A 15,911-nucleotide genomic window follows, 5' to 3' on the forward strand; every position below is an offset into this window, starting at 1 on the left:
CAGACTGTCACACATCTAATGGCTGACATCAAGGATTGATTGTAGAAGGCTCAGAATTGTTGGTTATATAGGATCCACATTAGGAAAGACATCAATGAAAATACCATTTACAAAACAAATAGTTTCTAGTTAGGACACCAAAAGAATATTAAAATTTAAACAGAAAAGAAGAAATAGGTAGAATATTGAATCAAAGAGACCTTACTTGGATACAGAAAGTGGCTGATTAGGTCCTTCTTCCACAGCAATGTTGCTCTCTTCAAAACTGGGGATATCAACTGCTTTTAATGAAGATGCACTACCTGGAGGACTTGTGACTTCATTATTAATATCAACAGAAAAATTCATGTCCTCACTGGAAATCTTGGTATCATCTTGCCTCAACTGTGATTCAGGCTCTTGATGATCATCACCTGGTGCATTCCAAAATAAGCTGGCACCTGGAAGTTGAATGATTTAACTGATACTGAAACAAATGCTTATTTACAAAAATAAGTCTCTGACAAAACTTTGTTAAGTAAGACTTGCTGTTTTTTTTTTAACAATTACCTAAAACTGTTTTCAGATTATATTTCCACAGAAATGCCACAAAGAGGTAAGTAAAGGTGAAAAGATAGAAAATTGGGGTAAAAAGAAAGAGGACATTCTGGGCCCTGCCTCTTTATGATACTATGTTAGGGATCTATCAGACATATGTAAAATCAGGCAGGTATTAAAAAATCAAATGTTTCCCAAATGTTATGGATCACTTACACAATAATTTGCAGAACTATTTGCATGTGTTATTATTTGTTTACTGGTTTTCTTTAAATCAACTCATTTTATTTTTACCTAGTTTCATTTTACCTGAGATCATAGATTTGATGTGCTAGTTACATATTTTCAATACTATTAAAAATAAGTATATCTACAAAATATGAAATATTCATCTGTATACCATCCCAAATCATCCTCTGAATCTGAGCAGTATATATTCCACAATTTGGGCAATACTTCTTTTTATAATTATGAAAATAAATAGTTAAAACCAAAAAGTAAATCCAAGTCAAAATGGTTTCTACTTTGATGGTCAACTTGGGTGAATTCATGAAAATTAATTATAAAAGGATGATTAAATTTTGTATTCACTTAACACTAAAAAGTTCTTTTTCAAAAAGGATAATTATGAAAAAGTTACATACATGCTGCTACTCTTCCTGAACATCAATACATACCGTTAGAGAATTATTATTATAAACATGTTTCTAAAAACCCTTTAGTTTAAATGATTAAAAATTCATTTTCTGTAAATAACTGAATATGAATTTATGAAGTTTTAAAATATTTGAATTCTATATATCATGCTTGAAAACTTTCAAATAACATCAGAACATCAGTTCAAACATGTGAATGACTTCATCCAATTATCATTTATTCAACACATATTATGATGTAGGCATCATGTTAGAAAATGAGATACAATAGTGAACAAGACAGTGTTTCAGATCCCAAAAGTTTAGTCTAGTGACAGATACAGATGATAAGCAACTATAATACAGTAAGTACAGAATTCTACAAGAGGACATAGGAGGAAACTGCACTTTTCGGTGTGTTTATTTTTAATACCCACAGCTCCTTACCATTTTAGTACACTACAGCGTACACACACACACACACACACACACACACACACACACACTTTCCCTGGGAACTCTCACCCCTGCAATTAACAAAGGAGGGTCTCTTATTATGTGCTTTTCAAATTCCTTACCATTGAACCAGGGATTAAAATCTAATCCAAACTAGGCCATTAAGGTCCTCTACAAACTGGGACTGAAGGATAGGAACCTGGTCAATGTACATGGCTACATGTACATTCTTAAACTTTGGAGTTTTGGGTGAGCTGTATTTAAAATATAAAGCAGTGAATACTGCAGAAAGAGTTGAGTAAATAGCTATATTGAGTAACTGGATGGTCCTAAATGGTACTTCAGTTTCTAGTTCTAATTTTTCCAAGTCCAGACCCATTCTTCATATTGGTTTTCATGACATATCCTGATATCCTTCCACTAAATACCTCTTCCTTGCTTAAATTATTTCCAAGTGTTTTATGTTACTTGCTGCCAAGGAATCTTAATACTAACACCTGAATTTGACATATAAATTTACATGAGGTTCTTGCTAGCTTCCCTCCTTGCCCCTTCCAGACAGATAGTTTAGATAATAGGGTTCAGAAAAAGAATATAGACATCTGCCTTCCTTCTTTATTCTCCCTATTGAATTTCTATTCCCCAGTCTCAAATCTTCATCTCTACTCTCATAAATCTTATGTCATCAACTCACCTCCACTTCTCCTCTGACATCTGAGTATCACTACATTTCCAAAAGTAGCTCAATCTTAACAGATATTTAGATTAAACTCATCCTCTCCTCTGCTTCTCTACCTTGCCTTCCTTCTGTCATCCAGGTTTAAAATCCTGAAATAACTTTCATTTTCACCTTGAATAAACTTTTAATTTTGGGATAATTCTAGATTTATAGAGAGTTTTTGCATACTCCTCACCCAGTTTCACCTGATGTTAACATCTTGCAGTACCATGGTACATTTTTCAAAATCAACAAACGAGTATCGGTACATTACTATTAACTAGAACTCTGGACTTCATTTGGATTTCACCAGTTTTTCCCCAAATGTTTTTTTTTCTGTTCCAGGATTCAATCCAGGATATCACATTGTATTTAGCTGGAGTAACTTTTCCTACCTCTTCCAACTACCATATGCAATTAGTTATCAAATCTTATTTAACACCCTACATGACTCTCCCTCTTCAGTTCTTATCACCATCACTCTATGTACTGGATATCTTGCTAGATCCTGGGGACACAAAGAGGATCTTAAAGATCTCATGGTCTGGTGGTGAGTAAACATGTAAATAAATATCTATCATTTACATCATTGATTTTCTAAAAAGGCCTTCAATGTTGCTACCAAATGAAGTGGATTTTCCTTTGTGAAAGATGTAATAAACATATGTAATAACTCACTAATGAAGAGTACTAGAATTCAGAGCCCTGTGTTTTTGTCACTGAGCCCGTACTATTTTCTATATTCAATCTGTTCAGTCATCTCTCAATTCCACCCACTAAAACCCTACATACCCTGCAAGGCCCAGAATAACACTGCAATAGATGAAACCTTCCCTGATCCCTCAAACCACAGATGACTTATCTTATCAGAACTGGGTCCAGCCTGGGAAAGTAGCAAAAACAAACAAGGTATTATGTTATGTGGTTTCATATCTGTCTTCAGGTATAGTTTTATTTCATAAAGAGTAAAATTACATACAGACTTAAGCAAGTTATACTCCCATCACCTTGCTTTTGTTTCTATTTGTACCAATTTCTATGTAAAAATTTAACATGAAAAGCATGTTTAAAAAAAACTCCTTACAAACAAAAATGAAATTACCTGTGCTCACAGCAATGCTTACACTTTTTCTCATATGCAAACCAGGGGAAGGCTGTGCTTCCATGGAAACCAATTCCACTTGTCTTGCAGCTTGTACTGTGTCTTCAACATTGGTTGTCTTAGGGGAACAGGGCTGCAGAGACTGTGATTGCAACAAACGTTGAATCTGTACCAATTAAAAACATACCTTAAACTGACAGTGATATAATCAACCAAACTGGTAGCAGAGTTTAAAAATGATTTACAAAGTGCCCCAGTTATAAATAACTGACTTTTAAATATATTTTCTCACATTTCAACTAAATCACACCATAAAACTTATTCAAGTAGAAATCATTATCATTATTACGAAGCAGTTAAGTGGCCTAAGCGTCAATTTAAAAGTAACAGGTGTTTAGATTACCATTCATAAATTGACGCTGGTGTAGAAAAGCCTGAATGTTAACACTTCAACCTTCTACTCCTTTCCCACAAATCAAAAGTAAGATAGAAGCTATACTCTACTTCCATATGCCAAATACTGAACATTTTCTAAACAAAGTTCTTCTTACAAAGATAGGTTAATCACAATTGCCCATGTTTGGCCATGTCAAAACTGAAGCTATTAATAACAATAGTTAATACTTACAGAGTGCTTCCTTTTTACAAGACACCATAAGAGCTCTTATGCATGATTTTTAGAGCAACCCTCTGAAGAACACACAACTATTAAACGCACTTTACAGATAAAACTTGAGGCATTAAAAATAAAGTTGTTTGCCCAAGGCACATAACTTACAAGAAGCAAGACAAAAGTTCACACACCCAAAGCTTCCCTTCCTCCTTTTTAAATAAAGATATAATTCACATATAATAACACTCAATCCTTTAAAGTATACAATTCAGTGGTTTTTAGTATATTCACAAAGTTTGCGACCATCACCATCATCTAATTACAGTACATATTTCATCAACCCCCCAAAATCTCTGTACCCATAGCAGTTGTTCTTCATTGCCCCTGTCCCTAGCCTTAGCAACCACTAATCTACTTTCTGTCTCTATAGATCTGCTTATTGTGGACATTTTATATAAACAGAACCATATGGTACATGGCCTTGTATCTTGTTTCTTTTATTTAGCATGTTTGCAAAATTAACCTGTGCTATACTACCTAGCAAAACTTCTTTTCTTTTGATGGTTGACTAGCATCCTACTGTATTTATCCATTCATTAGTTAATGAACACTGGATTGTTTTCACTTTTGGCTATTATAAATAATGTTGCTATGAACATTTTTGTGCAAGTTTTTGTGTGAGCATATTTTTTCATTTATCTTGGGTTTATAACTAGAAATGGAAGAGCCTCCCTTTTTAAACAGTGGTTTTCCATTCTAAGTTCTACTATTGCATCAATACAAAATAGCATATGTACTTACAGTGGTTTGAAGCATAGGCTTTGGCATCATGAGGACATTAAGTTTAAACCCTTCTCTGCTACCTTTTGGAAAAGCTATTTAACCAATATGAGTTAGAATATTGCCTAAAACTCAGGTAGTTGTGAGGATAAGAGATCAATAGCTGTAATTTGTTGAGTGTTTACCATAGCCAGGTCCTACACTAAGCACTCCTTCTCTCCCTTTCTCTTTCCCTCTCTCCCATATATATATATATATATATGTGTGTATATATATATATATATATATATGTAAATGATTTAACCTGCAAATCTACATATAATACTAATCATTGCTCCCAATTCACAGATGAGAAAAGTGAGGTTTAGAGAGATCACATAGTAAATACTCAGAAGACTTATTATAAAGCTATAGTGATTAAATTGATGGTTTTGGTGTTGGAATAGACAAGCAGATCAATGAAGAGTACAGTACAGAAATAGATGCAAACATATAATACTTTCATTATATAATAAAAAATGCATTTCTAAATCATTAACTAAAAGATCTATTATCCAATAAATACATGGGACCAGTCATCTGAGGATTAAAAAGAAAAACATTGCTTATCTTACATATCAAAATAAAGCAACAAATATAATCCTGGAGGAGGAGGAAGGATGAAGAGTAAGTTTTATGTAACCTTGGAGGGAAGAAGGCTTTTATAAACATAATAGAAATGCCAGAAAGAAAATGACTGATAAATCTAATTATATCAAAAATAGAATATTCAAATGGTTAAAACATAAAACATTAAAGACAAACTGTAAGAAATACCACATATATATATATGATAAAGAACCAATTTCCTCAATATACAACAAGCTCTTATAAATTAATTGGAAAAGGACTTAATAGAAAAATGGATAAATGACACAGAGCATGTTTTCTTTATGGAAAGAAAATACAGATGGCCAAGAAATAATAAAATGATCAATCCTACTTAAAATCAACACAATGTGAATTAAAAGTTTCTATTTATAAGACTGATAATAAGAGTTGGATATGCCTAATACTGGAGATGTAGAAAAATAACTTCAGAGTATTAACTGAATACTAGTGTCCATTTTCACTCATTCAAGTTACAAAATATGTATTAAGCAACTATTATTAAGTGAAGTACTCTATTCAAGGTACTTAAGAATACAGTGATGAATCTTCTAAGCTCCCTTTCTAGAGTTCTTTGGAGACAAAAAACAAAAACATGGAATTGAGGCCTGAATGAAGAGAAAGAACTAGCCATCAAAGAACTAGAAGGATGTTTCAGGCAACGGGGACTGCAAGCTTAAGAAACTAAGGTTAACATGTTCCTGTTTCCGAAGAACAAAAAGCACACCACTTCAGCTGAAGTAGTGAACATAGAAGACAGTGACAGGAGATGAAGTTGGAGAAGGAAACAGAAGCAAAATCCAAAGGGTTTTGAGGGCCAAGGAAAGGAATTTGGATTTTATTTTAACTGTAGTGGAAAACCATTGAGAGTTTAGGCAGGAGCCCTGTGATCTGACTTGAGCTTTAAAAAGATGGCTGTGGTTTTCCCAACTGCAGGAAGCACAAGAGGACAGTACTGGAAGTAGCATGTCTGGATAAGAGAGAAGATGGTTTGAATTAGGATGGTAGCAGGAATGATGGTAAAGAATAGTTCAGTTCAGGATGTATTTGGGAAGTGAAGCCTGGGTTTCTGAAGCCTAGGATTTTGGCTTGAGTGATGGGATGAGAAGTGACGGCATTAACTAAGATAATAATGATAATGAAAACAATGTAAGAGCTAATAGTTACTGAACACTAACTATATGCCAGGCACTATTCTAAGCCCTTTCTTAGTAACTCATCCAATCCTTTGAATTCTATACATTTATTATGTATATTCTTCTTTTGTGGATTAGAAAACTGAATCAGTCAGAGAAGAAAAGTAATATGGCCAAGACTGCATAACTCATGTTACACTGAAACTAGATTAGGACCCAAGGAGTCTGAAGTCGGAGTCCACTCCCTTAACCACTACTCCAAAACAAGCCTTGGAATATTAGGAAAGGAACAGTTGGGTATCTCTGAACCTTTAAAATGAATGTTCTCTTTGACTTCATAATTTTACTTCTAGGGATCTATGCCCAGAGATATATGCATATACTCAAGAGATGCAAGTGTAAGGATGTTTACTGCTGCAATGTTGAAATAATCAATAGGAGACCAATTAGAAAATTTGTTGTACATCATTGTAACAGAATTCTATGCTGAGTAAGATAGTTCTATATATACTTGGTAGAAAATGTTATGATTCTCTGTAAAAAATTTGAGATCTAAGAAGTTTAAAAAATTCATGAATATAATGCTATGTGTATTTATCACAGAAGCATATTTAAAGGCATACACTAAGTATAATGACTCGGATAATCTTAACTAAAGCCAGTGCTCTATAATCTACATTATAAGTATATAAAATCCCAAGTAACTAAGATTTGTAAATAGGTTAAAAGATCTTTTTAGTCTCTATAAGTCTTTTTTTAAAAAACAAAACAGGAAATAAATAAGACTTCTTTTCAATGTGAAATATTTAGTAGCTACATTAAAAATTTTGCCAAACGTTTATAATGATTTGTTAAAATCCGATCTATATTTTACAACTTCAAAGAATATACCTAAGCTAAAGAAGTGGCAAAGCTATATTTTCTCAGGTGTACTATCTAAGGCATTTTTAAACAGAATTTGACAATGTCATTGTTTTTTTTTACAAAATGTAAACAGATTCCAATTTTATAAAACAAAGATTTTTAAAAAATCACACATATATAAATGTCCATTATACATATATTTGCATAGTTATAGGATCATAGAAATAAAACAAATGAATATATTTCAAGCTGTTTCCATTGGTACTTGGGGAAAAGGAAGGAGGAAGGAGATGTGTGGTAGGTATGTAAAAGGGTGCCTGTAAGGAAAAGGAAAAAAAAAGATACAATACTTAAAAAAGACTAAACTGTGCAAGGATATAATTAAAAGACTAAGAATTCTGCCATAAAGGCCTGAAGAAAAGAAGCATTTCAGAATAAAATGAGTGGAACAAGTCTAGTATAGATACACAGAAGAGGTTCTAGAACTATTCTCTAAAGGTACACTGGCTAAAGGTTAGTATAAATACTATAGGGTTGACAAACTAGAACTGAATCAGAATCCATTGTGCAGGCTTTACATTCAGTTGTATGTAAAGTTTAGTAAATTATATAGACTCTTCATTAGAGATAAAAAGTGAAAGAAAAAATGCAATTATATTCTAGGTTAGGACATACACAAGACAGGTAAGAGAAGGTTTGGTTTCTGGTCCTGATTCTACTCCTAACTAGCAATGTGTTACTGGGTAAACTATTTTCTCTCTCTAATCTTCATTTTACTTATGTGTAGAACAATAGGGACTAGAATTCAGTTTCCAAGGTTCCTCTGAGTTCTGACATTTTACAATTCTACTCCACAAAATGTAATTTTACTGAGGAGTTGCCAGTTATTTTTAAGAAACCATATTCATACCAAGAATTTAAGAGAACTAAGAAAGCTCACAAACCTGTGCCTGGAGTAGTCTCAGCTGTCTGTCTTGTTCTGTGAGGAACCTATATGCATCCGGAGATAGTCCCATCATTCCATTATCTGACCCAGTCTTGGGTGTGTGCATGCATACTACACAAGGGTGTGGATTACAAGAGTCTACATGTGAAGGCAGTCTTGCCACAGGTGATGGTTCTACACTGTTGTGGGGAGAACCACTACCCATGGGTCCCTGAGGTCTCAAAGCTATAGGACTACTTGAAGAATGGAATGCATTCTGGTACAGAGCTGGACATCCAGTTGGGTGAAACAATAGATGCTTCTGAAAGGCTTCAGACTGGTGGTCTTGAACAGATCCTACTGTATTTATTTCTTGCCAAGAATTTATTGCATTATACTGAACACGGCTGTGATGCTGACAACAACTGCAAACATTTGTGGAACAGTAAGATGGTGGCAGGGGAGTAGGTATCTGAAGTTCCATTGGTATTCCTGAATTGTGGGGTGAAAAATCAAAATTATGTGGGTGGGGCTGTGAGGCAAGAGAAGACTGCCTGGAATTAAATGTGCAGGGCCTTATAGGATACTCTTCTTTGTGTACATGTCCAGCAGAAGCTATTTCAAACTTTTCAGATATATCAGGAGATGGATCATTAAGAGAAGATGGTTTAACACTGTTCCTGACACGGGGGTTCCCTTTCTTATAGATAGATGGCTCTCTTACTTCACTATGTCTCAAAGGAGCAGCACCCTGGTATAACTGATTCGGTAGCCTTCCCAAGGAAGGCTCTCCAACTTCAGCTTCTCGGCTGTTTTTCTCATCATAAAGCTGGTGTACCAATGGCTCCAAGTGTTCAGAGTGGTTAATCAACAAAGGAGGATTTTCATTATTCACTATTTCCAATGGGTTAGGCAGGGGGTTTGATTCTATGAAATTGCCATCCAACACAAGTGAGAGTTCAGGAACTGATGGTTGGATCTTAGAAACCTATAAATGGGAAAGAAATGGAAGAGAAAAAAGAATTCTGAGGAAAGAGATATATGCTTCACTTTCCTTAGACTACTACTGCCCAAATTATATCAAGTTACTTTTTATAAGTGTTTATTCTTTATTTAGACAGTTGGCAAATATTTTCTGGGGATCTTCCATGTGCTAGCACTTGACATACAATTGTGAGCAAAATAAACAGTCCTTGCCCTCATAAACTTAAGTAATGATAGAACTCCTTTCACTAGACCACTGATTATTGTTGCTTAGATCCCAGAACACAATATAGGTAACTACTTTATAATAGACTTTTTTTTACCCTCTCTCTGCAAAAAAAATTATCACAGGCAGAATGCTTCAACAGATCTAATAGCAAATAATGTTTCTGCATGTTAAATAACAAAGGCTCTTCCAATAAATATTTCAGAATATTTTTTTACTAATTATTCACTGTTATTCTTTTTATTGATATGAACTAAGAGTTGGAAAAGAACAGAAATGAGTAAATAAAATACACTCATTATGGTGAATTTGGTTACAATTTGATACTAATTTTTAAAAACCTTTCCCATTCATTTTTCTTCTAATAAGCAATTAGTCCAATTAAGGCACAATTCTAAAATAACCGACTGGTTGGTCACAATTAAAAAAAAAAATTATGACATGGGTTGTTGGCAATCTACAAAAGCAAGTAAAATGTTTCCTCAATGGTGATAGCATAGAACGTTGTGTCTATTATGGATTAAAAGCACCTGATTCTGAAAAAACCTCCTGAATTCCAGTTGTGTAATCCTGGGCAGGTAACTTAACCAAGCTGTGCCTCCGTTTTCTCTAGGAATAATAATTATATGTACTTATTACAATATGTACATATATGCAGAGACACGAATACACATAATTATATATATTTGTGAGGAAAATTTCTATCTGTATTGATACAGCCATATAGATAAAGATAGCTACATGTAACTCTTAAAATGAAACCTAAGTTAAGTTTTAGGTAATATTATCAAATGCATTAACATGAAGAGACTTTTAGGTTTCTAACTACAAAAGTGAGTTATTTGTAAGATCACTGATACCTTCTGATTAACTGGATGAGGACTAGGAATTGGTCTTGGAGAAAAATCTTCATCCTCAACACCAGAGTCATGATCATTTATTGGCATTTTCCCTGGAGATAACTTTTGGGAAGACCTAAAGAATAAAGGGCAGAAAAAAAAAAGTCTTCAGTATTCTAGTGTTCATTTGTTCTTTCTGAAAATGAATAGTCCTTTAAGAAGACACAGTAGTATCTGGATCATTTAATTTAGTATCTGACCACCACAAATTATTTTATTTTTCATGCTGATTCTAGTTGCCCAAGAAAGCCAGCCCAGTCAGACTCATACTTAATAAACTATCCCCTTTGCCTGATGATGGCAAGTTTAAACCAATTATTCTTTTTCTTTTAATTAAAGTATCACTGATATACAATCTTATGTTGGTTTCAAATATACAACACAGTGGTTCAACACTTACCCATATCATTAAATCCTCACTCTCTCTAGTGCAGTTACTATCTATCAATGTAGTAAGATGTTAGAGTCATTAACTGTATTTTCCATACTGTACTACTGTCCGCATGACCAATTTATATTGTGATTGTGAATTATTGTGTCCCTTTATCCTGTTCACCCTCCCCACCCCAACCCTTGGTATCCATTAGTCCCTCCTCAGTGCTTATGAGTCTACTGCTATTTTGTTCCTTCTGTTTGCTTTGTTTTTATATTCCACAAATAAGTGAAATCATATGGTATTTGTCTTTCTCTGCCTGGCTTATTTCACTGAGCATAACACCCTCTAGATCCATCCATGTTGTTGTAAATGGCAGGGTTTTTCTTTTTATGACTGAATAATATTCCTTTTTGTATATGCACCACATCTTCTTTATCCATTCATCTATTAATGGACATTAAGGTTGCTTCCATATTTTGGCTATTGCAAACAATGCAATGATAAACATAGGAGTGCATATGTCTTTTCAAACCAGGTTTTCTTCAGGTAAATTCCTAGGAGTGGAATTCCTGGGTCAAATGGTATTTCTATTTTTATTTTTTTGAGAAATGTCATATTGCAATGGTTGCACCAATTTACATTCCCACTAATAGTGTAGGAGGATTCCTATTTCTCCACATCCTTGCCAGCATTTGTTGTTTCTTATCTTGTGGAGAGTGGCCATCCTAACTGTGTGAGGTGGTATCTCATTGTTAATCCAGTTATTCTTAATGTCCCAATAAATCAAGTTACTGAGCATCTTCTGATGAATCCCTTTGAGGAATACAAAAATAAGCAAGACTTAGCATTCACCACTAAAAAACTGGTAACCTGGTAAGATGTTCAGTCACCATATCAGGCTTACTGTATTAAACATTCGTGTTAAAAAGGAAAATCAAGTAAGGAATTACATTTTCATATGTACTTACATCTATGGTGGAAAAATACTTTGAGACATTAATTGAAGTATTTCCTGCCATTTAGTCAGTGTGGTCACTGTGTCACAGGGACCATGCCCTAATAGAACACAGAAAAATTCTCAGTTTCAAAAGCTGAAATTAAAGTTTGAGACTCAAATTTGGAAGACTATATGCATCAGGTTTTTCTGCATCCTAAGTCTCAATGCATTAAGGAAGAGGAAAGAAAAGCCAGAGAGAAGCTGAGAGCTTTTAGGGATTAATGGAATCCCTAAAAAAGGTCCTGCTTCATGCCTACCTAGCAGGTAGATTTGGAAGATCTGACAGAAAAGACCTTTGCCCTAAAGCCTCGTAGTTTAGAGAGACAAACACTCAAGATTTCTTTCTGTGCCAATATGCTGCACTGAAACAATCAGAATGTCTGCATGGTGGGTTTAAGCAGAAGGGTCTGCACCCAGTTCCAAAAAGCTCTCCCCCAATACCCAAGAAGGACGTGAAAATACAGAATGACATCCCTTGGGCCTCAGTGCAACATGGATATGACACAGAACTAGTGACCTGAATATGGTAAGGAGGCTGCAGCAGGAACCTACACAAAACTACTGCCAAAGACCAGACACAAATGAAAACACCTCAGCAGATGGCAGCATGGATGGATGATAATCATGTCACCCCACATCACCAGTACTAGCACAGCCTTGGTTCCCTCTAAATTATATACAAACCCAGAGAAAAGAGGATAAACAAACCTTTAAATGACTGAAATTTGGTTTCTGTAATCAAGCATAATAAAATTATACAAACCGAGCAAAATTTATAGAAATGAAATTCAATTATTTTTAAAAAGAAAAAAAATTACATTTTTGTATCCCTGATTTTATGGTAAGGAGTTAATATTTGCTACATACTTACTTATGGGTAAATATACTCACATATACCTATACAAATAAAATTTCCAACATTGAGCAATAAAATCCATTTCTGAACTTTTTTAGCACCCAAGGCAAAAAGAAAAACCCTGTGGGTTGTATAATTATACCAGTTCTCTAGGTGAGACAAACATTTTACTAAAATCTGAAAATGACTGATCCTTAATAAAGCTTTGGTCAGAGTTGAAAATAGACAGTATTTTCAACAACAATGTTTAAGGAAACTGTAAGTGTCTCCTTAACTTAGTATTTTCTTCTATAAATATTCAATAAAATCTTGAACAAAGCCTTAAAACTCAAGACAATGAAGGTGTTCCTACAAAGCTATAAGAATAGTTTTCTGCTGATCTAACCTGTTCCAAAGATAACTTAAAATGCCCAAAGTTTAAGTATACCTCAGACATATTTCTAATCCCCAGAACTTGTGCATTTATTACCATACATGGTAAAAGGGAGTTTGCAGATGAGTTAAGGATTTCGAGATCTTGAGATTATCCAGTTAGGCTCAATGTAATTACAAGGGTCCTTATAAGATAGAGGCAAGAGAATCAGAGTCAGAGAGAGATGTGAGGACAGAAGTAGAGGTCAGAGAGTAAGATTTGAAGGTGCTATGCTGATGGTTTTAAGGATGGATTAAGGAAGGGGCCATCAGACAAGAAACGCAGGCCTCTAGAAGACAGGCCTTTAGATGAGATTAAAATAAAGGGGATTCTCCACTAAAGTTTCCAGAAGGAATGCAGGCCTACCATTACTTTGATTTTAGTCTCAAAGACCATTTTAGCTCTGACCTCCAGACCTGGAAGATAACAAATTTGTACTATGTTAAGTCACCAAGTTTGTGATAATCTGTTGGAACAGAAACTGGAAACTAATAGAGATATAGCCATAATTCCCATTTTATAGATGGGATACTAATGTTTAGAACCAGCACATGAACAGATATGTCATATACCATAACCTGAGTTCACAACTATTATGTTATACAACCACTATCAATAGCTGGTATGGATGACATTTTTAAATTGTATCACAGTTAATTTCCACCTATAGAATCAATTCTATAGACATTGAATGTTATAAAGAAGTTCAAGCCATTTTCTCAATGACTGCAATATCTATAGTGAACTTTACACCTGCTTGCTTTTCTAATGTAAGATCCTAATGCAAGATTTAGATAGTACTAAATGGGCCCAAAGACAGGGCAAGGTTATAGGCCAAAAGTTGAGAAAATGACAAATCAACTGCTAGAGCACATTAAGAATAAGAATAGTTTCTGAACTAGAGTCAAAGAATAAACCAGCATTCCAAAGTAACTTCTAAATGAGGTTAGTAAATATTTAGCAAATACTAAATTAAAGGACCTCTCAAAAAATTTGGAGAACATTCAACACTCTATCACTTAAACTACAAATTCCATTAGGGAAGGGAGCATGTCTGTAATGTTTTTATCACCACTATATCCACAGCCCACAGCACATTATCTGGCATATAGCAGAATAAATGAGAAAGCTGGAAGAAGGATATGAAGGGTTAATTGAATGTGTCAACCTGGCTTGGCCACAGTACCCAGATATTTGTCAAACATTATTCTAGATGTTTCTGTGAAGGTATTTTTTTAGATGAGATTAAATTTAAGTTAGTAGACTGATTAAAGCAGATTTTCCTCCATAATGTGAGTGGGCCTCATCCAATCAGCTGAACACCTTAATAGAACAAAGACTGACCTCCCGCATGAAGAGGAAATTCTGCTACCAAACCATCTTTGGACTATAATGTAACGCTTCCTAGCCTGCTGGCCTACCCTGCAGATTTTGGACTTGCTAAATAAGCCTCCACAATTTCATGAGCCAATTCCTTAAAACAGCTCCATATACATCCTGTCAGCTCTGTTTTGCTAGAGAACCCTAATACAATGGAGTATCTCCTTTACCACAAAAATTAAATACTGACCCAAAAATTCACAAGTCATTAATTAATATTCCCCAAATATATTTGCTTTAAAAGTTTTAAAACAATTTCCTTTTAAGTAGAGGAGTTATTTTTTATAGTAGTTTATCTGACAGGCCCAGGTTTAAAATTACAAAGAAGGTAAGAACAAGCAGAAGGCAAACTAAACAAAAACAGGATGTGTCTTCCTACGCAAGATGTTCTTGACAAATAGCTTTTTTTTCCTATGTAATAAGTCAGCTCCAATGTGAACCATACTAGCAATCACTTCATTAAAATGATCAACCAATTCCAAGTATGAAGGAATGCACTTAGAGCAAGGACACCTATAGTAACATAAGATACACAAACAGCTTCATCAGAAAGAACTGGGGAGTTATCTTTATTATTCATCAAAAACTAATAAACATAATGAAAGGATACTGATAATAAAAGTATCTTTTACCTCTTAATTGAAAGATTTTTGAAAACTTTGTTGAAAAATTCCATTTCTGCATTTTGGCTTTTAGCACTCAGTTCAAAATGGGCTGGATTTTTGTCAGAAGGTTCAACATTCTGAAATGAAGTAGGTCATACTTTGAGATCTGACTTAAAAACACCAGAGGATTCAATGTAAGTAAAAAGTAGCTCTGAAACACTGGAAGGAGAGGGACTTCTGATTTCTATAATTGACCTTAAAAAAAAAATCTTATTTTTAGAATTGAGATACAACTGACATAAAACATTAGAGTTTCAGGTGTACAACATAATAATTCGTTATTTGTATGTATTATGAAATGCTCACCACAGTAAGTCTAGTTAACATCTATCACCATACAAATGTTACAAATGTTTTTTCCTGTGTTGAAAACTTCTAAGATCTACTCTCTTAGCAATTTTCAAATACAGTACTATTAACTATTGTCTACCTTTCTGTACATTATACCCACAACCTGTTTTTTTAACAACTGAATGTTTGTACCCTTTGGCCACCATCACCCATTCTATCCATTCCCAACCCCCTACCTCTTGCAATGACTGATCTTTTCTCTGTAACTATTAGTTTATGGGGTTTTTTTTATTCCACATATAAGTGAGATCATGTGGTATTTGTCTTCCTCTGACTTATTTCATTTAGTATAATGCCCTCAAGGTCCATCCATGTTGTCACAAATGGCAGGATTTCTTTTTTTCTAAATGG

At 34.3% G+C, this 15,911-nt stretch overlaps 1 protein-coding gene across 2 annotated transcripts in view; it reads right to left on the reverse strand.

Moving 5' to 3' along the window:
• The window catches only part of STIL (STIL centriolar assembly protein), a 61,688-nt gene that overhangs the window by 21,237 nt on the left and 24,540 nt on the right, over positions 1-15,911 (reverse strand). For both annotated transcript variants that reach the window (XM_036893168.2, XM_036893167.2), the window contains exons 9-13: positions 15,177-15,286; positions 10,485-10,599; positions 8,434-9,402; positions 3,449-3,614; positions 206-440 (exon numbers count right to left, since the gene is read on the reverse strand). In XM_036893168.2, coding sequence (XP_036749063.2) covers positions 206-440; positions 3,449-3,614; positions 8,434-9,402; positions 10,485-10,599; positions 15,177-15,286 — 1,595 coding nt within the window. The remainder of the gene's footprint in view (positions 1-205; positions 441-3,448; positions 3,615-8,433; positions 9,403-10,484; positions 10,600-15,176; positions 15,287-15,911) is intronic.

This window comes from Manis pentadactyla, chromosome 4 (genome assembly GCF_030020395.1).
Source record: "Manis pentadactyla isolate mManPen7 chromosome 4, mManPen7.hap1, whole genome shotgun sequence".
Lineage (NCBI taxonomy): Eukaryota > Metazoa > Chordata > Mammalia > Pholidota > Manidae > Manis > Manis pentadactyla.